The 27,505-nt window shown below is 44.9% G+C and overlaps 1 protein-coding gene across 12 annotated transcripts in view; it reads right to left on the bottom strand.

The window, feature by feature from the left end:
• The window catches only part of TNS1 (tensin 1), a 368,326-nt gene that overhangs the window by 140,540 nt on the left and 200,281 nt on the right, over nt 1-27,505 (bottom strand). For all 12 annotated transcript variants that reach the window (XM_044438202.1, XM_044438203.1, XM_044438205.1 and 9 more), the window contains one exon: nt 2,203-2,241. In XM_044438202.1, coding sequence (XP_044294137.1) covers nt 2,203-2,241 — 39 coding nt within the window. The remainder of the gene's footprint in view (nt 1-2,202; nt 2,242-27,505) is intronic.

The raw sequence follows: 27,505 nt of genomic DNA, 5'->3' as shown, positions 1-27,505 counted from the left end.
GCAATTCCTTCTCACATAATTTTTTCCTTGAGGACCAGTGGCTTGAGACTGTCAGTACCATATCCACCAGTTGATTCCCACTTATAAACCTACTTTTCTTGAATGTTTAAAAAATTAGGAGGGTTGCTTTATTTATTTATTTCATTTATATGCCACCCCATAGTCCAAGGGTTCTCTGGGCAGCTTAAAATAAAATGAGGTATCCACATAGCAGTAGATGTAAGCAAATCATTTTCCAATCCATGCCATTTTTTCATTTGTGTGCATTTATTACTCAGTTCTGTTCCATTGCTGCATTAAACTGATTTTAAAAAAACCTGTAAGTTTTACATTTAAACATTTATTTTAATGTCCATTTTAAAATGTATGTTCTGCTTTTAAAATATTCATTTCTAAGCAGAGTTTTGTATCAAAAATTCACTTTAAGTGATCATTTTTAGAGCTGAGTTCTACATCAGAACATTCAGGCAGAACAAAAGCTAGTGAATAACTAACTTCCAACCTACACAATAATTTTGGAGCTATAGATGAGGTCCCATCAGAGTGAATGAACAAATATTGATTCTGGTTAGTAAGCCAACATTAAACTAGAGTTTCTCTTTTGAACATCGACAGTGAATTCGTAAACAGATCACAATAAAGTGCAGAAGCAGATGGATGGAGGGGAAGACGAAGGGAGGGGCAGGTGCAACCAACACTTGTTCCTGGCTTCCTTTATTATTCATTTATTTATTTCAATCCTACACCACCTGTAGCTGAAGCTATCTGGGTAAATTACAAGAAAGTATAAAAACAATAAAAATACAATCAATAGGAGCATTAGCTAGAATTAAAAATTAATTTAAAATAGCACAAAAACATTTCACAACAATAAAAAGATAATGAACCATATTTTAGAAAGCCAGGCTCATTTCATCTGAACCATCCCACTGACTCCATTTTTTAAATTTACTTTTAGGCCACTCTATTTTTTATTTTATTATTGCTTTCATCATGATTCTACATTTGTGTGAGCTTTGCTGAACTCTGGGCCCTCAGAGTTAAAATACTCAAAATAAATCCAAAATGAATAAAGGTTTCACAGCAGGGGTAGACAAATTGGGGGGATGGGGCTGTGGGCACATTTGGGAAAAGGTCCTGGACATCACCACAAAATAGTTATTATACTAGGCGTGGCAAAGGACAAGGCACCTGCTCCAAAGATTGAATACCAGGCAGAGGAGAAATCTGAGTCCCAACATGCAATATAACTCCTTTGTCCTTTGTCCTTCCATTCGCAGGACCAAAAGAAACCTATTTCACAGCAATCCTGGCTGCAGATGAGAAAACATATTGATTAAAAATACCCAGGGGGAGAAGAAGGGCCCCCCGGTGGCCAATGCCCATGGGCACCATGTTCCCCAGCCCTGCTTTATAATGCATAAGTGAGTCCAAAAGTTTGGTAATCTGTCTAAAAGGCATGTCACAACAGAGGAGGAGTCAGCATTTACCATGAGTTAGGGTTTATAATGACAGTGACAGCAAAGGATGTATATAGAAACTAGGTCGTCTTTCATGATCTTCAGCATGTTTTTCATGTCACTAATGAGATACCTAAATCAACGCATTATGCATGCATTCCAGATGGCAAACACAGAACTAACTCCATATTGGAGCACTAGATTTCAGGCATTTTTGAAAAAGGGGTGTAGCCCAGCTCCATGCAAGTTTGCTCAGCATTAAGTCCCTCTTTAATTCACAAAAGTCATTGCCATGAAGATGGTTACCCAGGACCACAAGCAAGCCTGCCTCATCAACCATAGCTGAAGAAGTTTCTAACTTTCTCACTCTCATTTTTCTCTTGGCGATGACATAAATGCAATCAAATTCATTTTTGTGAAAAACACAGTTGGTCACCCTGTCTATTCTCCCCCACATCCTCTGCTTGTTATTTTTTTTAGAAAATCCCCAGAAAATCAATTAAAAACAAAGCACGGAGACACCAACAGAATGTGCATGTGCAGCAGCACTTTTCATGAAGCTGTTTGCTCCTGGACACCACAGCCTTCATCTCTCAAGTTAAACCATGTGGACACATTTTCCAGGGTCTGCAGATCCTGGTTGTCCACCACTGCGCAAGCGGTGAGAAAAAGCCTTTTGGTGGTTCAGATGGCCCCGTGCAGGACAGAAACAGTCAAAACCAAAGGAGAAGAGGTCACTTACCAGCTCATGATTGCCAGCAGGCATGCAAGGCGTGGCAGCCTAAAGGGCAAAACACAAAGGAAAGCAAGCATTAGAACTCTTCTTGCCATCTCAGTACAGAAAAAGAAGAACCGTATGAGCATTACCTGTGCAATGTAACCGTTCCCCATCACCCAAAAGCAGCCCTAGCAATATTGACCTGTTCCACTTGCATTGAGAAAATTTTTGCTCCAAGTAGCTGAAGATTTAGCCAATCTCTGAGTCACTGAGAAGAGATCCAAATACACAGAGATTTCAAAACCCCACTGCAGAAAAATCATATAAACCTGCTTTCCAGAACAGCTTCCCAAGGATGAAAACTCTTACTAAGGCTGAGGCTGTATACACCTGGTGCTTTCCAGACATCTTGGGCTACAGTTCCCATATTCCCTGACATTTGGCCTCACTGCCTAGGGCTTATGGGGGTTGTAGTCCAAAATGCCTGGATGGTACCAGGTCACCTTTCCCTGGTCTAGACCATTTCAAGCTGTCCTTCAAGGAAAAGAGGAGTACGACCAAGTCCTGCAAAGTCCTGAAGTATCATGGAGTAAATTTTGATGAACAGATAGCTGGGTTAGGCAGTGCAAGGACAGTGCAGTTTTGAATTTAATTTCATACCTGTCTGTCTCTGTACTGCAACTTAATGGAAAAAACAGTTAGACAATAAAGGAAACAATCCATTTGAAGAAATCTCTATCCCTTACACAAGAACTAGGTAGGGAACAACTAAACTGTGATTAAAAGTCAAGGACAGTAAAAGATTTATGGCACAATTCCATGCTTGTTTAGAGAGAAAGAGGACCTACAACTCTGAGAGAATGATGGGAACTGAAGGACTTTTCTGTCTAAACTTGCATGGGATTGCAGCCTTAATAACCTTCAGAGATAATTTCCTTAAAGCTTGTCAAAGACACACACAGCCAGTTTCTCTCTCTATCAGTGCATTCAATTTCTTCATTCCACACCACACAAAGAAGCTCCAAGGCAGCAGGTTATGTTAAATTGTATGCAGTAGGTGGAATAACTGTGTAATGGTTTGCACTCTGGGTAGAGGTCCTTGTATTCGCTGTCTATACACTTCCAAGCACAATTCAAGGTGCCAATTTTAATGCACAAAGCTCTACATGGCTTGGGATCAGAACACCTGATGGCAAACCACTCGCAACCTCAGTCTACTCAGATCCTACAACCTGCATGTGGGGCCTTCCTCCAGCTGTCAGTTCCAAGGGAGGCCCAGAAGGAGGCAATGAGGAGGAGGGCCTTCTCAGTGGCAGCTGCCCAGCCGTGGAATGATCTCCCCACTGAGACTCACCTGGTGCCGACACTGTCAGCTTTTCAGCATCAGGATGGAATTGCCCTCTATTCCCAGGCATTTAATGCCATATGATGGGTTCTGTCCGCTGTTCTAATTAGGTGTCATTTAAGCTGTTTTAAATTCTTGTATATCGAAATTTCAGACTGCTTGAAACTTCTAGACTGGAATTGTATACTCTTGGTTATATTGCTTTTTATTGAACTCCTTCCTACTGTACTTTAGGAAATTGTGCTGAACCACCCAGACAGCTTTGCCGCCTATTGGGTAACACAGAAATTAATTACTGAACTAAACCCTTAGCACATGGACTGCAGACTGAGCAAGGCACACTGGTCACCTGGTCACACTGTACTATGCTTCTATTACAATCATGGTAATAATTTATGTATATCCACACATAAATGAGTTTGTGCACATTTTGTGCAAACCACTGTCCCTTTTTTCTTGGGGGGGTGGAGGGTGTATTAAGTTGCCCTTCTAGTCTCTGTAGTCTCCGTTGTTCAAGCCACAGTACTGCTCCAAAATAACAGATAAATCCTGCATGCAACAGCTCTGTAACATTCCATAGAGGCAGCCGTTTTCAGCCATGGATGGAGAACAGGAAAATAACATGATCTGAAATGGGGCAGTGGCTCTGGATCTAAACAGGACAGGTAGTTTTTCTTCCTGAATGCAGACATCAAATCCCCTAACCCTGGAACATATATATGGTCTGCCTTTGAAATGCACTTGTTACCAGATATTGCCTGTATCAGCTCCAAACTAATGAGTGTATCTGACCTGAGCCATATCTTCTTCATGTAACCATCAGATCTAAAATACATCACCTGCAAATTGGGGTTTCTTTATTCACCTTCTTGGTATAGGAGCAACTGCACATGTTCCCCACCTCCAGATGGCCGTTTGGCTGAAGAGGCTATTTTTTATTTTAAAAGCTCATGGTGCTCCAGCAGCTGTGATACCAACACCGCTATTTTCAGCAGCACCTCGCAGTGTATCAAACCACATTTTTCCTTGCAATTATCCCAGCAGGTAATCGAAGGTCTGTGACTTGCACAAGGCCACCCACTTCGCTGACTGGGTGTACATCCTAACCACTCCCCTGATCCACTGTACCATATGGGAGAAAACATCCAAGTTCTTGTAAAAGACATTATAAAATCAAAAAAAGCTAGCCACACCCAGGAGGAACCTCATAGCCACTTAATTAAATCTCCATGTTAAAGATATTTGCAGAAGAACAAAGGAAACGGGGGAGGAGCCTTTTCCACAGATGCCAAGTAAACATCAGATCCAGCCAAGCTCTAGTTCCAATCATTTCCAGAGGCAATCACATTTGGCCTGTGGTCCTTGCAAGATGTTCTGTTACAATATGCCAATATGCCAGTCCTTCCCTTCCCTTCCCTTCCCTTCCCTTCCCTTCCCGTGAGACGGACTGCCACCTTTTCTGCTTAAACAGAAGACCAGCTCCAGTATTGACTTCCCAACAGTAGAGGGCATCAGCACACAGCAACCCCATCATGTTTTCAAGTTTTGCCAGCTTTACCCCCATCCTAGCAGAAAGAAACAGGTTCATTTACCGGGCACAATGCACTTGGAACCAAATACTCTTAACCAGTACTTTTTTTGTAAGAAAAACGGTGCCGGAACTCATGAAATTATTATTATTATTATTATTATTATTATTATTATTATAGTATTTCTATGCCGCCCCTTGCCTATAAGAAATTATTTACCTTTCACATGTAGTCAATCACTGTACACAGCCACACATGTCAGTTGTGTAATGAAACATAACGATTGCCACCTGCAGTAAGCACTCAGTGCGCGACCACATGACCAATCACAAGCCGAGCAGCGCCATCGCAACCAGCACGGACAAAGTATGCATGCATTGGATTCAACACACAAGCGGCCCGCATGCACCATTTTAATGATTTTGCCGCCAACCTGTTAGGCTCAACAGGGCGATTCAAATCCACATGGACCAAACATCAAATTTTCAAAAGTTACTTTTAAAACTTGGAAAATCTGTCGAAAAAAGGTGCCGGAACTCCATTCCGGTGCGTTCTATGACAAAAAAAGCACTGCTCTTAACCTGAATAAGAGTATATGTACCCTCTGAGTGCTACTGCAGGCAACAGTGTAACTTGGTGGAATCAGCAAGAAGCCACCCACCTGATGTTGGATCTGATCCATTCCTGCCTATTCAAAGTAAGATTACTCTTCCTCCACCAACCTCACTATACGATGTCGCTCATTCTGCCAAAGTAACTGTGTCACGCACGTGATTTGCTTTCCAATGCAAATTACGTCCTTCTCAGCAAGAAGCCTCCCCTAGAATTCCCAGCAAATTGCACTGTTGACCCAACCTGCAATTTGCTGGGAAATGATCCTGGCTAAGGAATACTTTTGGCTGAGAAAAGTGAGCCCCAGCATTCAACATGCACTCAGGACCTTCTGCATGCAGGGCAGGGGCTCTGCCACTGAGGGGAGGTCCCTTCCCAGGTGTGTGATGTTTCACTCTTTGCCCACCCTGTAGGCTAGCCCATCACATCAAAATCCAACAGCATCCCTCTGGACAGCCATCTGAGATGGATGGTTTCACCTGGAGCCCTGCACCGAGCAGGGGGTTGAATCCGATGGCCCTCTGGTCCCTTCCATCTCTACTATTCTAAGAACTAAAGAATACCCAGATAGAGGGGATGCCTGCACCTTCCCGGACATAAACCCCAGGACAATTTTCATGAAAGCAGAGCCAAGAAGGAGAGCCAAACGCCTTAGCCCATATGAGGAACTTAGAAAATGCAAATGCCGCTAATAAAGTCAAGAAGTTATCATTTCAGTAGTGCATGAAAACTACTAATCAGCTGCTATAGAGATAAAACACAACCCCAGTACAGAGAAGTAACCATCAAAGAAAAGAAGGCTATATTGTCTGAAAGGATGGAGAAAGAATAGAGAATTGCAACACTGGAATAATCAAGATTGGTTCTTGAATCCATGACTGAAGGATGACCTAATGGGGGATGAATGGTAAATACAGACAACCATTTCCCAACTGTTAGCATACCATAGCATGTTACCTCTAGACAGCCAGCTATCTGCACTGCCCTTTTCAATAATGAGAACTTTTAAGTAATGAGAATTTTTTCGTAGTGCTCCGCTTGGACAGTTTTTAAATGCCAGAGTTAAGGAGGCAATTGAGGTGCAATTTTACACTTCATATCTGTTGCTGAGGGCCTATAAGAAAGCAGAAGGACTGCTATGTTGGTAGAACATCAGACATGCTGCCAGCGTAACAGACAGGCCAGCAAATACCCCGCTGTTGTTTGGGGCAGGACAGAGACACCAGCAGAACACCCTGGCAGACTGGGTCAACCAGCAAGGACACGGGTGGAATAGCTGAAGCAGAGTGAGGCATGGGCAGCACAAAAGGGCAGCTTGCTTGGGTGACAACCACCTATTACAAAAATGTACAAATATTCATCATTAAAACTGACCGCAGCAATCTGGAGCTAGCAAAATAATTTCAAAGCAGCAATCACCAGGTAGGCAGGATGAGAAGGCCTTCTCAGCACTGGCACCCGTCCTCTGGATCACATTCCCATGTGTCCAAGAGACAGAAACAATGGCAAGTTTGAAATACCTCTTGAAAGCAGACTTGTTCACGTGACCTGCAAGTGACTCTGTTACTGCCCTGTTCTTTTGTTAAAGAATCTATTTATTATTGTTACCTGTTTGCATATTGTTACACTGTGTTTTGAATGTGAATCGCTTAGGAATGTTAGTATATTAAATGGTATAAACAATCAATGAATAGGATGTTTGTTTGGGACAACTACAGTTTCATGATGCATGGTATACGTCTTGATAAATAGCCTCCGTTTGTGGTTCTTAACATTACAACAGCAGTTGTTGGCATGAACAGTTCTACAAGCTTTGATCACTCTTTTAACAACCTTCTTTTTCCCAGTCGGCCAAACAATCATAGAGATGTAGCCAGAATGACCAGAATGGTTATGCATTCCCAGGTTGCTTTGTGGTCTCTGAAAAGTGTCCAAGGCATTCTGTGTTGCCACATAACAGACCGTTTGTGGCCTGCTTATGTCCTCAGTGGCAAGCCTCTGCTGCATTATCAACACAGAAAAAGCATGTCTGGGCAGCAAATATAAATCAGTGGATGATGTCTCTGGAATATAACATGGCTTTGTTTGGCCACTTGGCCACAGCAGCAGCCTAAGGCCTGGAAGCTGCCTATGAAGCAAAACAAGAAGCAAAATATCAGAGAGATAACAGAGGCTTTCCACTGTGCCAGATTCAGATGTAGCGGCTTCATTATTAACACTGCTCCTCCAGGCCCAAATGCAGCAAAGTTAAAGTTGCCGTTGTTAGCAAATGAGCCAATAATTAGCCAAGGGTGTTAAAAATACCCAACAAAGAATGTTTCCCTCATTCCGAATCTTCAAAACTATTCGCTGCACCCCCTCAAAAATGTCTCAGTTAGCTCACCAAGTGACCAAACAAAGCTCGTAAGAAAATGTTTGCTCTCCCCATCGCGTGTTGCACCCTGCCCATCAGACACACATTCCTGCATTATCACCCTACGGAGGGCAGAGAAGAGGTGTTCGCACTCCGAATTATTTGATCTGCCTTCCTGCCCAAGGGCTCCTTCAGCATTACTGTTCCCTGGCCGGCACTGCACACATTCCAAGGGCTGTGTTTGTGTTCTCTCCTCTGTTTTGTTATGGGTTGAGTGGTTGCGACTTCTTTTTCTTTTTCTTTATTCTAATGGAGAAATGCTACCATAAAAGGGCCTTCTCCTAGCTTCAGGGCTGGCCCTGATCCACAGAGCGCAAGGAATGTACTGCTTAGACCCACTTGTGAGTTACAAGCAGGGAAAGATTTTGGCTCGGGGAAGATATGATGTTTACACAGCATCTCCAACCAAGTGCTCAGAAAAGGCCGTTATTTCCGTAGCACCCTCTTGAGTTCCTGCAGCACACCTGTGTACAACAACCTCATTCAGTGGATTGCTTTCTTTCACCATCCAGTGGGCTAGTTTGCATGATAAAGCAGTCCAGGGTGGCTTATTTAAGCCAGGGTGGGTTAAAGCACTAAGAACCATGTTGAATATTCAAGCTGCAACTGTCTGTGATTTGTCATGTTGTCCCAAGCCAGCCAGAGTAGGGTGCATGTTGGCATGATTAACAAACCACCACAGTCATAAAACACCTATGGTTTCTGGGTGGTTTGTAAGCCACATCAACCCAGCCTTGCTGAGTTCGGATGCCACGAGAAGCCATAGTCACAACCTGAATATACAAAAGCTGCCTGGTACACACAGCAACCTACAATGGCATAATAAAAACACAGTCAGAGATTTGTGCCGTCAAGTCACAGAGTCAGTCCATGAGGAATTTGGTGTTGTGAAACTGACTGGCATGTCATGCTTACAAGATGTGGCTGTGGACACACTTCATTAGACTTTTTTTTGGGTGGGGTGGGGGAAGGGCCTGACAGATCCATGGCAGACAACACTGTCACCTGCCACGTTGAGAGGCAGTATCTCTTTCAGTGGATACTGAAAATGCTGAAGACAAACAGCAGCATATGGCAATCACTCTTCTACCCTGCTGGGAGTTTCCAGAGGCATCTTATTTTGGGAAACAGCTGGACAGAACATGGTCTGATCGAACCAAGTTATTCTTGTGTTCTTACAAGAGGTCCCAACATCCATTCCATTCTCCTGCAAACACGCACATTAGTTTACGTTGCTAATAGTGTGATGCTAGACATGTCAACTCAGAAGTAAGTACCACTGAGTTCAATAACTCTTTCTCTTAAGCAAGAGGGTAAACAATTGCAGCTAAAATTACTTCAAATGAACATTTCACTCTGATGCTGCTTAATTTTATCTCTTGATTGCTAGCTTTGGTGTTTTGTGTGTGCGTTTTTGTCTTTGCTGCAGCTTTTAACTTGCAAATATGTGTTTCCTGTTAATGTTTCTTTGCTGTTCATATTTTGTAAGCAACTCCATTTTTGAAAGATTCCTTTTTGGTGGGAAAAAGTATGGTATAATCAAGAGGCACTGCAATGGGAAAGAACTCTTCTGTTCTAAATGCCAAACACTTACACATACTAAGGAGCACTTACTATGTTTTTCTATATTGCTGTAAGTCCCTGTTAAATCCTGTAAAAAGAATTACACTACTTTTAAACAAGGAGAGTACTCTATATCAATGATAGGCAACTTGTGGCCCTCCCAAATGATTGGCCTACAACTCCCATTATTCTTCCCTATTGGCTAAGGCCAATGGAAGTTAGTAGCCCAAACATCTCAAAGGCTACAAGTTCACAATCCCTATTTTGTTTAAATAAATAATATCTAGTAGCATTACCTCCTAATCCATTCTGGGAGTATATTCTGTTGACATATAAACCAAGATTCGAGTCTCAGAAGTAGATGGATCAGTCAGGGTGTAGCAGTGATCCAGTTTATTGTTCTATCATAATAATGTTTAAAAGCACAATAGAAGCACAACCACATAGATAAACATAAGAGAAGATTGGCTGGGGAATGTGGTACATTTAAAAAGTACCTTTTAAGGGCTTGCTTCCACTGTATTTTTCCACTCTTCAATTGAAGTATCATATGAACAGGAACCTCAGTTCTGACAATCCCACAAGTAAGAATTTGAATCAAACATGCATGGTAGGGTACTTTGTAAAGCACTCACTGTACCTTTACCAGTGTGTTTGCCATCTATGTGTCTCCACACTACTGCTTATAGATCCATAACATTTGTTGTGTGTTTTGTACAGGCAGGGGTCGGAACATTCTTATGACGCTTGTGGTTGGCACACAAACGTTACATATGGGAGTGGAAACTAGAGTCTGGTGTTAGTCAAGGGGCTTAAAGTCACTGTTGTGGTAATGATGCTTTGAAGAGGATATGGAGGCCTATGCTAGAGATGAATCCAAAGGACAACGAATGCTAAATATCCATCCACTTAACAGCAGCAAAACAAAGCCCATTACATTGACGATTGCTCTGTGTATAATGCACAAAATGTCCCTAGAGGAGCTTTTAATTCAGAAGAACATAAGAAGAGCCATGCTGGGTCGGGCCAAGACTCATCTAGTCCTGCATTTTGTTCACACCGTAGCCAACCAGAGGCTCCAAAGGGAAACCCACAAGCAAGATATGACTGCAACGGCACCCTCCTGGTCATGTTCCCCAGCAACCGGTACAAACCGATGGAAGCAGCATATAGCTGTCATTTTGTCCTCCACGAAGCCTGACACTATTACAACTTTGGTCTTTGTCATTCTGAAAGAACATACGAAATGCATCACTATCGTATTTCCTTCAGTGTAATCTTTATCCTATAAGGAAATGTCCTAGATTTTCTCATAACCACTATAGCCACACCACACACCTACCTGTACCACGCAGCACAGTGGATCCAGCTGATTTTCAGTATGACTCGGTACCAAGAGCCACTGATGTTTCCATGCCTACTCTTGGATGCCCTCTGCAGAAGTTGGAAACCCAGTAATGGGGAGAGAGAGATTGGTGCTGCTCTCTGATGATGTTCTCACTTCATCAGAAGGAAATTTTAATGCTCCACAATAAAGAACAGGGGGCAACAGAAGAGACATTTGGAAAATGTGCTCAGTGGGTGGATGATAGGCTGGCTGGCAAAACTGCAGTCTAAGCTGCACGAAAATCAAACATGTGGTTCCTCAGCATGTGATTTCGATGACTAACATCTTATCTTTGTTTTTACCCAAGATTTCTGGATATGCAAGACAGTTAAGCAAAATCACCAGTTTACGGAGGTCAGTCCTGCAGAAACTGACCTTACCATTTTACTAGTCACAGCTTTATAAGACCTGTGTACCCTGAGGGAAGATGATGCAAAGAAGACCAGGCCAGGAGCTCTTTCCATTAGATTCTGAAGGGACCTTGAACTTTCCATGGGGCTGTGTGTAGTTTGGATCTATAAGCCCCCAGAGAAGGCCGAAGTAAAGAAGGCCAGGCCTGAGAGTTCATGCCATGGCACCATCCCAACCAACACTGACCCAAGATAATTCTATTGTTCAATATTTGGAACCCTTTATTTGTTTTAGTAATTTAAAGATGTATGCTATGATGGGTGACTTGGCAAAAGAGCAATATACGAACACATTAAATAAAGAAATAACTCCAAACTTATACAGTTCCCATGTTCCCTCAGCACTGGCAATGCTGATTAGAGCAGATGGGAGTTGTAGGCCAAAACACTTGGAGGGTCGCAAACTTCCCACTTCAGACATATAGACATCAAGGATAACTTCCCAAATGGGGTCCCCATGGATATGGAGCAAGTTGGGAAAGGGCTGCCTCAGCCTAACTGCTGGTCGCTGAGAGCTGGGGGCTCACTTTGATCATGGTCAATCCTTAGCCATCTGCAAATTGTTTTTCTGCATTTCCTATCTCAGTAATAGCTCCAGCAAATCTTCAAATAAAAGCTCCCCGTAATCTGCACTTCACAAAAGCTCTCTGGTGTCTGCGGCACTTTTGAATGCTGGCCCAGCATGAAAGCCACGGAGCACATGGAATCCATCAGCCTGCAAGCCAGACGCAAAGTAGTGTTGATAGCACACGGGGCTCATATTCCAGTACTGGGGAAGTGAAATTTATGCTGCGGGAGAACTGATGGAAAGATTGGCACATGCAAACTGAGCTCAAATAATGAAGTAGGTACACTGAGTGGCACCAGATATCTGGGAGAGGAGACTGAGTAGCACAGCATTCTGCCTCGACGGGAGTAGTTGTTCCAGAGCAGATGGGAGCTGCCAGCTCAGGAGACTTGAAAGGCAGAATGATTACAAAGATCATCTGGCACTCACCTCTCCTCTAGCATGGCCCAATAAAATTTTATTCTCCAGTTTAATGCACAACAGTTTTGGCCTGGTTCTTTAACAGAAAAGTTTATGCTGGATTATCTTCATGGGGAGGGAGAGAAGGTTCACATTGTTTCATTGTGAGTGCTCCTCTTAGTTCTGAAAATGTATGTTAGAAAATCACATTCATCTGCATACTCAAATAAGTAATGCTTAAGGGCAGCCTGTCCCGACCTGGAGCCCTCCAGGTGCTGGATGACTGGGGAATGCTACAAATGGTAGTCCAGCATATCAGGAAGGCAGCAGGCTGGGAAGAGCTGTTCCGGGGGCACTGCACAAAATGCCCAACGAGCTGGCTTCGCAGTCTCGCTTCAGTTCTCGCTGTGACCGTGGACTTTCCCACGAAATGCAAAATTGGTGTTACGTAAGTGGATAGAATGGGTCTGCTCTCCTTACCTCTGCCCGTGTCCACAGCAAGGTAAGATGCTCCACATCGTCCAAACAACTCCTTTCACCACACAAAGAAGAACAGGGTACCGATTTAATCCTACCAGCCATGGTATGTGCTTACATAGCCAGTAGAAGCCTTAGTGTGGCTGGAAAAATTGACCACCTGTCTACTGGCTCACTTGACCAATGACTATCTCAGGACAGTCCTCTGCAGCTCAGCAGGGAGTCGGGTGCATGTACAGAAGGGCCAGCAGGGTGCCTGCCACACCAACTTAGATTCCTTTTCAGCATGTAGGCCATGCATGGTTAGTCAACAGTAAAGCCAAACCATTCAGCAATATTTACCCTGCAACACATATCTTCAGTTAGGAGTGTAGCCTTATTTTCCTACGCCTGACTGAAACTGATGTCAAGCCTAAGGGCGCCCCTTAGGGATACTGTCCCTTGTTCAGCATATTAACACCAACAGAACTACAGGAAAATCCACCTGAATGCCCAGAAGCATTAGGTCCTGAGCTAACATCATCAGTCGGGTTGTGTAGTGATTCAAGGTGCCCCTCCTTTTGCCTCTTTGGCTGTGCAAAGGAAGAAAAAAGATTAGCAGGGATGCTCTATGCTTACGTGCCCTAAAGTGATGCAACCCTTGATGGTGAGGAGGACATCCCCTATAAATGCGCCCTGGCTGTCCCATCAGTCCCAAGTTTGTTAAAAATCCACAGCTGGTGGGCGGGCCCTCCTTAAAGTTTCTGCAGCAACGACAACACTGAACACCCAGGATGTTGCAATTGCAGCAACGGCTGGCTGACCGTTCTTCTCAAGAGCACGGCATTGCTACCCACTGTGCCCTCTGCTAGCACCATATAAAGCCCTGAAAGCAGCCTTCTTCTTGGCGGGGGCAGCACAACACTGATGGAAAGCAGGTTGTGTCGGACTACCAGCACAGCCTCTGACAAACTGCTCTGCAAAGGCAAGGCACCAGTGTACTGGGAAACCATGCTATTAGCATCTGCTTTGGAAGCACTGCCCATTCTCATCCATCAAGCTCCCCGTAACTTATCCTCCTTTGCGCTGCTCCATTCCTGGAAAGCCAATCTCAGCTCTGCTCCATTGCTTAACTGCTGATTCCTTCCCTTATATAGATTTTTCCTCCTCTTCAGCACGGGGAGGGGAAGAGGGGAAAAATGCAAGGGAAATATTGTTCCTGAAGGTCACTGGATGATTCCATCACCTGACCGTTTGAAGTTGTTTAGCTGGGGATGCTTTGGGAGTGAAGACACAGCTGGAATGGGGCACCATCGCTGCTGCTTGTTTGTTTGCTGAGAAGGGCTCCATGTGGAGCCGGCCACGCGCATATGATTCTTGGCCCCTTTCACAGGGCTAGCAAAGCCTGGCATCCACATTGTCAAAGGCATACTACCGAGAGAGTAAAAAGCAGCTATGAAAACAGCCTTCTGGAAAGGCTGCCTTACAAGCTGACACTGAAAAGGGATCCACCCATGTGGAAAAGTCCGCACTCTGGCCATTCCTGCCCAGCCTGCAGGCAGGCGCATGTCCCCCTGAGCCCCCCATCTCTTAGAGTTGCACAAAGCCCCAGCTCTGGCTTTGGTTGGACTTGTGTCCTCCGGGAAAGTTCAGGGAAAATGTCACTGACATTTCTTTGCAGGCCTTTCACAGAAATCATGCGCCTTTCATCTGGGTGGGCTACTTACAATCTGTTGGGGTACTTGGGTGGTCCTTCTTTCTTTTTTTCGGTTAAGCAAAGACGAGCTACAGTCCTCAGCAGCCAACTTCTTCAAATATCTTTTAAGAAAGTCACGGGGAAGTGCCCTAGATCAGCAGACAGCAACATTCCCAGCATCATTCTTGAAAAATGTTTACAGCTACTGGCTGTTGGTTGCTGAGTGAAATGGCTTGCCCTTGTTTAGCATAAGCCACCCAAAAGGCTGCCACACATTCACAGTTTTGGGGTTTTGCTTCCCTTACAGTCCACCTGAAGACTGATTAGTTCAGCTGGTTGGATACCTGGATCAGCCCCCTCTCTCTCTCCCTCTCTCGCTCACACATACACACACACACATAGGAGTCCCCCTGAACAAGACCCAAGGTCCATTAATCTCACTTGCCAGCCAGACACATCTCAGAAGCCAAAAGGCAGGACGAGACAATGCACGGACGCACACGCGTGGTTATCGGCAGAAAATGCAGTCATCATCATCATCAGCAGCATCCCTATTGCCCCATGCTGGTCAGATGGAGATGTGGCAGATTCACAGGGGGTGAAGTCAGGGAGGTTTCCGGACATAGGAAGAGCCATCCTAGATCAGGCCAGGGATCCATTTAGCCCAGCATTCTGTCCTGCCCACGGCCAACCAGCTGCCTGTAGGAAGCCCACAAACAGGCCATGGCCATGGGCTCAAGAGCACCCTCCCACTGTTCTTCAGTAACCGGCACACAGAGGCACACTGCCTCCAATACTGGAAGCCAAAAGACCACAAAGAAAGACCCTAATATCCACTGAAAGCCGTGGATATTAAGTGTACTGCTTAAGTGCTCTACTCTCGTTTATTTCAATGGGGCTTGGGCATGCATCCCTCAAAACTGCTCTCTTTGCTCCTTAACTCACTTTTTGTGGGTACTCGAATCACTGCTTGGATTATGGACTTTGCAACTAAGTGAAGCCCAGGAGATTAATGGGCCTGCAACAGTGGTGCAGCTCAAACAAGGGCATTCAGCAGGAAAATATCTCATGCTCCCTCTACCTCCTTGTATGGTATGATTTCCCATACTCCTACATTACTGTTAAACTGAACTGTCCAGTGGTGCAAGGAGCTGCCATCCTGGCTCAGTCAAAGGTATACAAAGTGCCAGTCTAAGACCTTCTGGAAGCAAGCCATTTCATGAGGTCCATAGCATAGTGCAGTGAAGTTGACTTATGAAAGATAAACTAGTTGCTGTCTAATCATTCCACTGAGTCCTCAGACTTTCCAGCCTCTCCACAATAAGCTGACCCACTTGTCATGGTGCAAAAGGATGGTGAACTACTCAAGAGGGGCTTTACCACAGGCAAGGGTCTCCACTGTGTTCATCCCATGCTCAAAATCACCAAAGATGCAGTTGAATTGATTGTGCTCTGTGCTGATGGCACCAGGACTGCACATTTCTGAGTCACTCATCACCTGCCCCAGGGCTCAAGGGAAGCAAAACGTATTGAGAGGCCATTACATGAAAGGGGGAGTCAGAAAATGCAACTTTTACACTCCCTGACCGCCATCCTTTTCTCCCACAACCATCTCAGCCATGCTGTTTGCTCTGCTAAAAAGAGCATCCCACCCCCTTGGTTCATCTCTACAGCTCCCTTCTCTTTCTTCAAACCCCTTCTTTAAATCCCTCCTTTATCAAAAATGTTGTGCAGCACACAAAAATGGTACAATCCCTTCTCAGGAGGTTTGCAACCTACACCAGCCTTCCTCCAGTATGAATGTCTTAGACTACAATTTCCATCACCCTGGCTTTACAAATAGTAGAATAGTCTGGGGAGAGTCAGACGACAGCAGGCAGAAAGTTTGAGTGGGCCAGGGAAGTCACTTCTGGAAATGGTGGGCCTAGAGAAAGAGCACACAGTCCAATTGTTCCCTGGGCCTCAGATCTCACATCCTTTATTTAAATATTCAGTAGTTACGTCTTTCAGTTTTAAAGGAAACAAAAGTTTTCTTTGCAATAAGGCAGATTACCCAATGGACCATCGAGATCATAGAATAGTAGAGATGGAAGGGGCCATGAAGGCCATCGAGTCCAACCCCCTGCTGTTGCAGGACACTACGTTACACCATCCCACTCAGATGGCTGTCCAGTTTCTTTCTGAATGTCTCTAGTGTGGGAGAGCCCACCACCTCTCTAGGCAGCTGGTTCCACTGTTGTATTGCTCTGACTGTGAGGAAGCTTTTCCTGATGTCCAGCCTGAATCTGGGTTGCTGCAACTTGAATTGATTATTCCGTGTCCTACACTCTGGCATCAGCAAGAAGAGATCTTGACCTTCCTCTTTGTGACAGCCTTTGAGCTACTTATAGAGAGATATCATGTCCCCCCTTAGTCTTCTCTTCTCAAGGCTAAACATGCCCACTTCACCCAGTCTCTCCTCATAGGTCTTTGTTTCCAAACCCTGGATCATTTTTGTAGCCCTCTGCTGGATCCTTTCTAATTTACCTGCATCTTTCTTAAATCTTGGTGCCCAGAACCGGACACAGTATTCCAGGTGAGGTCTGACTAGTGAGGAGTACAGAGGAACTACTACTACATACATTCAGGTACATATTAAAGAACTGATGTTTCACCAACATCCGTGGAATCTTATAACTAGTGTTTCTGGACAGGAGCTCTCATGAATAAGCAGTGGGCAGCTGAATTATACAGACACACTCCTTCAGCCTGCAGGGTGGACAAGAGAGAGGGGTGGGTAGGTGGAAGGGGTTTTACATGGCCCCTGCCCCTTCTCCCCTCCCTCCTCCTCACCAAGCTCTTCCACTACGAACTCCTTTGGAACACATTCCAGGGACTTCATGTCATAATGGACTGTCAGGCCCATCTCTGATGGAAAGGCAACTCTCCTTTCGGGATTTTTCCACCAGATGCTTCAGAATGTCCCCATAACCAGAGAACAGCAGCTGTTTCAGTGGAAATGGTGACAGAGTTTATGCAGAACAGTTCCTAGGAATATGCAAAGACTTGTGATGACTCCACAGTCCAAAACATTCTCAGTTCTCCCCATCACCTCCATCCCTCTCTGGTCTGGATGATTCAGACAAATTCATGGTAGCCCGTGAACTGACACCCAGCAAACCAAGCCTTGGGCACCTTCTATTTCTTCCACAGTGTCTCTTGATTCTAACATAAACTGCCCCAAGCACACAGGCACTCAGGCTGCATTGGCACATGATGCTAAGCTGTGGTTTGTGCTAACAACAGTTTGTTGTTTGAGGCAGGAATAGACTTGCAGATGAGCAGACAATCCTCAGCTTGCTTTCTCTACTTCTGGCTTGCTTCTCTCCTCCACATTTCGTTAGCCTTCAGAGTGGTTTCATTTCAGGCTGCTCTTACTGAGCCTCTGTTTCCAGGCAGACAGTGGCACAAGCAAGTCAGGGATATCGAGGTCAATGTAGTGTAGTACCCATAGTGTTGCAGTGGGGTTCAGGAGATCTGGATTCTAGTCCCCATGTGGCCATGATGCTCGCAGGGTGATACTGGGCCAGTCACTCTCAGCCTGACCTACCTCGCAGAGCTGTTTTAAGGATAAAATGAAAAGAAGGAGGGTCTACCAGGGTTCTTTGCAAGGAATAAGGTAGGATATAAATGTGAGTGTGTGTGTGTGTGTGTGTAAAATGATGGTTCTGGGTTCATGGTTTTGGTTCTGAAGACCAAACTTCATAAGCCAAAAAAAAAAACTAGGGCTTCTTTTTGCATTTTGTCATTCCTAATACACCATGGCTTATGTGTAGTGATGAGTCTGCACAGATTTCCACAAATCACAACATGGCTTGGAGTTAGGTGTGACTCCCCACACCCAGCCACCCTAAGTATCATAGCCACACTTTCACTTGGACCTAATCAACAGCTTTACCACCACTGTACTCTCCAATTGGCTATTGAGATGCATCCAGGAGCAGAATGGGTTAAGACTACAGAAAACCATGCCCAAACCAGAGGAAAGGTGAAATGTGTGAACACATTCCATGTATCTCTGCATGGCTGCTGGGTTTTTTATTTAAACAGCTGCCCCGCAAGGGCAATCGGGATTGGGACTGCAACACGCAAGATGGTTTTCTTTTATTGCACTGCTACAGTTCTCCTGAATGTTCCCCACCCTCAGCGGTCTTTTTTGGAGCTGGGGAGGAAGCTTCCTGGTGCTTTAGCCTCCAATGGTAAAAGCTAAGCAGCCAGACTAACAGGTAACGAGAGGGCAGGTGCTGCCCAAAAGGTGTGCACAGGAGGCGCAAGTTCCTCCTACTGGGGGAAGGGGAGGGGGTCACGGACAGCGTTTATTTTATTCCTTCATTCATTGCAGTGTTGGTTTCAAAAAGCAGGGAGGAAGAGAATTTTCCCACTGGCAAATTTCATGGAAAAAAGACCGAGCTGTGGCTCAGTGGTTGGTCTTCCAGCCCAGTGAATTTCCTCAGGCTCTGCCTGCTTTCCCAGAGAGGAAGGAGGATGGGCCATGCACAGCATGCTTCCTCCCTAGCTGGAAGTCTGGGAAATACTGAGAAGCCTCCACTGGGAGAAGGGGGATTTATTGACACTGCCAGAAAAACAATCTGATTTTTTGCTCTGGGTTTAACTAATACCATTTATTTTCAAATATCCTAAATGCCTGGATCCACCCATCCAGGCTTTTTATTTTTATTTTTTGGTCTGCCATGTCAGTTTGTTTGACTAACTAAACAAAAATACAAAAACAGCATCCTGAAACATGCAAAAGTAAATTTTGGGGTGCACGAATGTAAGACCCACAAAGAATTCCAGTGCATAATGTTGAGATGTCCAGTTCTGTTTTAAAAGTAGCCAGTGAGATGGAAGAGCAGGGAGAGAAAAAGCAAGTGAAAATTGCAAAAGCCTTCACATATTCTCAAAATGAAGGGCAGTATCTAGCGATGTGCAACACTGAAAAATGCATTCTGTCTGAACTTGATGGGCTTTCCACCTATTTCCAGTCCAATGGTCAAAAGCAGACTAAACAGGATTTATTTTTCCATTTCCAGAAAAATACTCAAAATGTAAAGCAAATTGGGAACTCAGAACATGAGAAGAGCCATGCTGGATCAGCGGCCCATCTAGTATTCTGTTCACCCAGGGGCCAACCAGCTGCACACAGGATCCTACAAGTGGGAAGCGAATGCAACAGCACCTCCCTACACCTGTTTCTGCCTACACACACTGCCTCTACCAAAGGGAGCACGAGGCCATCAAGACAAATAGTCGTTGGGAGCCTTTTCCTCCAAGAATGTATCCACTCCCCATTTAAAGCAGTCCAAATTGGTGACCATCACTACTTCCTGTAGCAGTGAATTCCGCAGTTTAACAATGCACTGTGTGAAGAAGGGCTTCCTTTAAGGGCGTCCGGAATCTCTCACCAATCAGCTTCATGGGATGACCTGAGGTTCTAGTGCCAGGAAGATGGAAAAATTGCCTTCCTATCCAATCTCTCCATTCCATGCAAATCTGTACATCTTCATGGTGTTGCCACTTTACTCATATTTTTCTAAACAGTTCCAGCTCTTGTAACCTTTCTTCATAGCGCAGCTGCTTCAGCCACTTGGTCATTTCAGTTTCCCTTTTCTGAAGTTCCTCCAATATCCTTTTAAAGTCCAGTGACCAGAATTGTACGCATTATTCCAAGTACAATTGCACCATGCAGTCTATAAGGGCACTATCGGACTGGCAGTTTTATTTTCAATTCCTTTTCTAATTATGCCTAACATGGAGCTTGCCTTTCCACAGAAACCACAAACAGGGTCAACATTTTCATCAAGCTGTTCACCACAGCCCCAAAATCTCTTTCCCGGTCAATTCTAACTCAGATCCCATCATCATATGCTTTTTCCCAACATCCATTACTTTGTCAAAAGCCTTTTAGAAATCCAGGCAAGCAATGACTGTGTTCGTTGGCCTCCTCAAAGTACTCTAAAAAGTTACTAGGACAGGGCTTACCTTTGTGTAAATCATACTAATTCTTTTTTATCAGGGTTTACCCTTCTATATGCTTACCAATTCTATATTTAATCATAATTTCAACCAATTTACCCAGAACACACATTAAGATAATTGGTGTGTAATTTCCTTCCCCCCGCCCTGGCCAATCATTTTTAAAATGATCATTGGCCATTCTCCAGTACTCTAGACAGAGGCTGATCCTGGGGCCACTGGACACAACTTGCATCCCTCTACACTGAAAAACAGCCTCTAGAGCTCAGTGTAATACATCACAGAAAATACAACAAAGAAAAGTAGAATATAGAAAAAGAAAAGATTGTATATTCTACTTTTTAATGAAAATAATAAAGAAGTTAACCACAAAGAAAACCAACACAGAGCTTTTGAACTGAAGGGTGAACCCAGAGGCTCTTACACTCCCACTGCACAATTTTTTCCAGCCTCTCGTAACTAATCAACTACTCTTGGTTGAGTAGTGAAACATCTGCCTGTATATTACTATAACCAGAGATGGACAATTCAGCATGCTTCAGACTCATGCACTTTCATTTGTGTTCACCCACAGATGGAACTCGGGTCCCATCCTGTTTCTGCACACAAGCACATGCAGGCACTCACACGCACACACAAATACATTTCAATGTGTTAAAATATTTTACCTCAAAATATATATTTTAATATCCAGGTTTTTTCAAACTGAGAACAGCACTGGAACTTGGGAAAGGAGCTCAAATCCATCAATAATGAGGTTCTTATGAAGACACTAGCCCGGGCAATCCATATGGGAATTCACAAAGTTCAAATCACTTCACCTTCCCTATCCATTCGGAAAAGAAAAGTTGTGTGAGAAATTATCCACATGGACTTTGGACTGGTGTCTGTCTTACACATGGCAATGTCCATCTGAGGGATCAGCAATCTCATAGTCCCATAACTACAGCTCCCCCAGATCCTGGCCACTGGCCGTGCTGGCGCCAAAACAACGGCCTACCGTTGCCTTAGTGTATCCAGCCCACAACTGTGAAGCATCTGTTTTATTGTAGAACTTGACAGTTCTGTGAAGAGGGTCAGTTTGTGCGGCCATTCCTGGGCCCCTGGACCACTCTCTGAAAGAGCAGGTGGCCCTCAGGACAGGAGCTGCCAGTTCCTGCTATGGTCTGGTATGTTCTGGTATGATATTCTTTCCCCCACGTTTTCACTATAGTTAAATATGTGATGATTGAGAATACATTTATCTGGGGCAGCTGTCTTTGAAGAAAATAAATCCCAAATAAGCAGAAGCAGTTGGATCTCATAGGCAGCACTTTATGTGACACAGACCAAGCATCAGCAAGGAAGAATGTGTACAGTCCCCAAAATCACCTCTTCTCTCAACAAATCGGCAAGAGCGCTCTCCCCAGCCAACACATAGTTCAGCTGCACTTTCTTAACCGGCTGAGGGCCAAAGCAACCCTTGCTTGATAAACAAAGCTCGTGGCGACAACAGAGCGCTAGCTGTGGCTCCAAAGCAGCAAGCGCTTTGCAAGCGCGTTTAGTCCAAGAACTAAACAAACGCAGCTCACCACTTGCCTATTGGATCCTTGCCCGTCTTGGTTAATAAATAACTCCAAGCACGGGATTGGGACCTGGATCTTAGAAGTGGTTAACGCTTCTCTGAGGGAGGGTCAAGTGCCTGCCCCTTTAAAGGAGGCGGTAATACGACCGGTCCTGAAGAAAGCGCCACTGGATCCAGAGATGGCCACTAACTATAGACCTGTGGCCAACATCCCGTTTCTGGGCAAGGTGTTGGAGCGAGTGGTGGCGGGACAACCCCAAGCACTCTTGGATGAAACTGATTATCTGGATCCTTTTCAGTCCGGCTTCAGACCCGGGTACAGTACTGAATCTGCCTTGGTCGCACTGTACGATGACCTGTGCAGGGAGACGGACAAGGGGAGTACATCCCTGTTGGTTCTTCTGGACCTCTCGGCGGCTTTCGATACCATCGACCATGGTATCCTTCTGGATAGACTTGCGGGATTGGGGGTTGGAGGCACTGCTTTGCAGTGGTTCCGCTCCTATCTCAACGGTCGATTCCAGAAGGTAGTGCTGGGGGACCATGTCTCTACGTCATGGCAGCTATGCCATGGGGTACCACAGGGCTCCATTCTATCCCCTCTGCTATTTAACATCTATATGAAACCGCTGGGAGAGGTCATCAGGAGGTGTGGGCTGCGGAATCATCAATACTCTGACGATACCCAGCTTTACCTCTCATTCTCCACTAATCCAGGTGAGGCAGTGGCTGTGCTGAACCGGTGCTTGGCCGAGGTAAGGGAATGGATGAGGGCCAATAAACTGAAACTCAACCCAGACAAGACGGAGGTCCTGTTGGTTGGCGGATCGGGTTTCGGAGAGGGTGGATTTGACCTGGTCCTGAATGGTGCAACACTCCCTCTTAGGGATAAGGTCCGCAGCTTAGGAGTACTCCTCGACCCGGAGCTTTCTTTGGAAGCTCAGGTGACAGCGGTAGCGAGGAACGCCTTCCTTCAGCTTTGGCTGATTAATCAGCTGCGCCCCTACCTGGAGTACGACTGCCTGGCGACGGTGACACACGCACTGGTGACTTCCCGCCTAGACTTCTGTAACGCGCTTTACGTGGGGGTTCCCCTGAAGACAGTCCGAACACTTCAATTGGTGCAAAATAGAGCTGCCAGGTTGCTGACGGGGACGGGGCGTTATGCTCACATGACTCCAGTCCTCCGTCAGCTTCACTGGCTTCCCATTGAAGCCCGGGCCCAAGTCAAGGTGTTGATTATGGCCTATAAAGCCCTAAACGGCTTGGGTCCTGGCTACCTGAACGAGCGCTTACGTCCGTATATGCCCGACCGCCCTTTGAGATCTGCGGGAGAGTCCCTTCTCCGGGAACCCTCCATGAAAGAAATTAGGAGAGTAAGTACCCGGAGGAGGGCTTTCTCTGCGGTGGCGCCCAACCTATGGAATTCAATCCCCAAAGAGGTCCGCCTGGCTCCGTCGTTACTGGTTTTTCGGCGCCAGGTAAAGACCTTTTTATTTAAACATCATTTCAATTGTTAAAACATATGATCTGGCCAGGGCAACTTCTTCTTCCTTCTCTTTCTCCTCCTATATTTTTATTTTATACTGGTAATTCTAATTTTATATTTGTAAATCAATGTATTTTTTGTATTTTTGTATTTAATGGTAATTTATTATGTACTATTGTATTTCAATGTATTTTATCATGTTGTAAGCCGCCCCGAGGTTTCGGCAAGGGGCGGCATAGAAATGTTATAATAATAATAATAATAATAATAATAATAATAATAAATAATAATAATCTCAGGCTGCTTGTCATGGAACGTAATGCGCACTAGCCTGCCATGGAGCCCAAATGCCCCTCAGCTCCTCTCAGGGGTCTGAGTGAGGCACCTTCTCTTACACTGGTCGGCTGCGTCACTCATCTCACCGAAAGCTCAGCAGTGAAGCTGAAAAAGGTTTTCAGAATTTTAGTTCAAAGATTACAAGTATGAGAATTCCTTCCATCACAATTGATTTCTATAGCCACTAGGCTATTAAAATACTTATCAACATATCAAAATGTGCTGATATATGTTCTTCCTTGCTGTGATGAAGGGTCCAAATATTAGGTTGGTTTCTATGTTATTTTATGTTGTTACGTGAACTAGCATTTGGTGACTGCGCTACAATAACCATTCTTTTGGCCAACACAAGACTTGCACCAATTTTCAAGGACTGACACAAACTGAAACACCAAAACATTATTTTCCCCCCACCACACACAAATCAAATGTGACACATCTAAAATAACTCCCAAAAGCTTGACTCTTTCAGGTGTTCTTACACATCGAGGAGCAAAAATAAGAATTGCCAAATCACCTATGCAAAAGAATCCCCCTTTCCCAGCACAACTTCATTTGAGTCTACAAAAGCCTTTCCCAGCCTGGTGCTCCCACCCACCTCAGATGTATCGAACTACAGCTCCTGCTCTGCCCAGCCTACCAGGCCTTTGGGCACACTGGCTGGAGTGGTGGGAGCTGTCATCCCGGAGTGGACCAGGCTGAGGAAGACCGCTCTACCAGGAAGCTAAATTAGCCTCCACTGGGAAAGAATGAGACATTTGTTTCAGTCCATTTGTGAACAGGTTTTACCTAGTTTTCACCTTCCAGATGGAATATGAACTTGCACACAATATGAGGTTGACGTCCATATATTTCAAAGCTTGCAATTTGATTTGCATATCAAAAACAGTGTACTTGACAGAAAAATAGGTAAATACCCAAGGCACCTATGATTGATGCATTTGGAAAACATACATACAAAAATAAGCACAGATTTACATGCAAAAAGGGAAAAAACCAAACCTCACAATCTGCTACAGACTCCAGTTGGAATCAATTTTGAGATGGAATTCAGTGAACCTTAAGTACTTTGAGTTATGTTAATTCACACATTCCTAATTTCAACAACTTCTAAATGTAAGTAACCTGCAGCTTGGAGAATGGAAATGGTCATTTACTGGTTAACACAACTAGTGCCTTTCAGGAATCCCTGGATGTCAGCGCATGACAGATACTTTGGAATATCCCCAGGGCAGATGGGACCCGCCTTTACAGCTTTCCTTCCTGACACACACAGAATACTCACTGCTTCTTTTCCCCAGTCTCTAAGCACAAAATTGCAGCCCCACCCTAACCTAAAGCCAACACATTATTTGAACCTTAAGAAAATGATGCCAGGAGGGGCCGGAATAAGCTATTTTTTAACTTGGAAAGAATCTGATGATCAGCTACCCTAATCCCCCGAAGCAACATTCTGTCTTGCACCCTTTTGAGAAACTGTGTGGTAGAAGCCTATGGCAGTGAAAAAGCAGCCCATGTTCTACAGCATGCCATTGCTCCCGATCAGTAAGTTCTACACTTACAAATGCAGACCTGAATGACTCAGTCAAGGGAGTAGAACCCTATATTAATTCACCATGGGCTGGATCTATACAAAGACTTAAGAGTAGACCCATCCAAATCAAAAGGATACAAAGCAGGGCTGGACAATATGTGATTCTCAAGATGTTTTGGCCTCAGCTTCCACCAACTCTAGCCAAGGTAACCAACGGTAAGGGAACTGTACGCTGAAACATCTGGAGGACAATAAGTAATCCACTTGTGACAAATTCACAATTAATGAAAGCCCCACTGATTTCAGTAGGACTACTCAAAGTATGACTACCTCTGAATCTTCCCCTAGGCAAATAAAGCAGCTGTGTTGGTGCAGACCAAAGCCCTACCTAGTCCAGCATTCATTTCCCACAGTGGTCAACTCAATGTTCATGGGAAGTCCCTCAGGGCAATTGCACACACCCCAGAAAGCAGCTGAACCACAATAACAAGGAAACATTTAGGCTCCTTCATACAATATTCCTGGATTGATTGTGCTAATTGCCCCCCACCCCCTCAGTGCTGCCTGATCCGTTGGTAAACTGTACCTGGAATTTCCATCTATTTGGCACGTTTGTTCCCTGCCCTTCCTTCACAGAGTTCGCAACCACTGCCATTTTAGCTTAACAACCCCGGGAGGGGGGAGGGGGGAGGGGGGAGGGCAAGGCTGAAAGAGACTTAATTGTCTGAGCCACCCAGTGAGCTTCATAGCTGAGAAGGGTGGGAATTTGGACCTGACTCTCCTATCTCTAAATTCAATCAATCATTTAGTTAGTTGTTCGTTTCTGTATCACCTAATAGCCAAAGCTCTCTGGGCAGTTTACAACAGTATAAAATGCAAACAACAATAAAAAGCATAGGATTTCATCATAAAAAATCAAAACCAACTTGAAAACTGAACTAAGGCAGGTTAATACCACGGCTGAAATAGGAGGCATACCCCACCCCGTATCTCCGATTTGGAGGTGTCAGGTGCCTCAGCAAAGAGGGCAGTCCCAACCTGGTGCTGAACGGACAGTAGAGCTGCACTAGGGGGGGCCTCCCTGAGCAGCTGGCTTCATAATTGGCAGGCTGCCCCTGAGATGGCCCTCTTCATGGTTGCCACCAACTAAGCCTTCCTCAGAGGAGGCAGTTGGAAGGAGGCTTGCAATGTTGAGCACAGTATCTGGGCAGATTATGGTTGGGAGATGTAAGCCTTCAAGTATTGCAGTCAGAAGCCACGTGCATTAAAACCATCCCTATAAACTGAGCTTGAAAGCATATGAGCAGTCAAAGCAACTAGGCCAGAGTTGATGAAGTACATTTAGACCTTCTGGTCCCAGTTATTAGCCTGACTGCTGTATTTAGCACAAGATGCAGCCTCTGAACAGTCTCTAAGCACAACCCCACATAGAGTGCTTTGCCGTAACCTCTTGTAAAGATTACCAGAGCAGAAGCTGGCCCATCCCTGGAACTGGTAGAAGGCACTCAGTGCCACTGAGGCCACCAGAGCTGCATACTTGTCTTCACAGCACATTGATTCCTTTAATATACCAACGTGGACACTATTTGCCTGCCTGCCTGCTTGCTTTTGGTTTGGCAGACTTTTATTGATTTTGCGCGATTCCCTTGGTTTGTCACCTGTGTTTGTCCCACAGCCACATTCCATCGTGCTGCTCTGTGCACCTGGGCACAGCCAGCAGGGTTTTGCCACTGCATTTCCAGCACCAGTGGTCACAGGGTCAGTTAGAGTTCAGCTGTGGCAACGTCCAGTAAAGGAGTTTCACAAAATAGCTGCAGCGGCAAAGGGTTTTCCCAGAAGTAGCAGGAAACACTGGATTTGCGTGCTATTGCAGGGTGGGTTGGGGATGGAGGAGCAAAATATAAGATGAGCTAAAGAACAGCAATGTGACATTGACTCCCTTGAATATATTGCTAAGGGATGGTTTTGTGCAGCTATAACCACACTGCACTTAGATGCCACCCCAAATTCA

This window comes from Varanus komodoensis, unplaced genomic scaffold, assembly GCF_004798865.1.
Source record: "Varanus komodoensis strain SLA01 unplaced genomic scaffold, ASM479886v1 scaffold32, whole genome shotgun sequence".
Lineage (NCBI taxonomy): Eukaryota > Metazoa > Chordata > Lepidosauria > Squamata > Varanidae > Varanus > Varanus komodoensis.
Note: the sequence above shows the minus strand (reverse complement) of the source record. Positions and strands in the feature narration are given on the sequence as shown.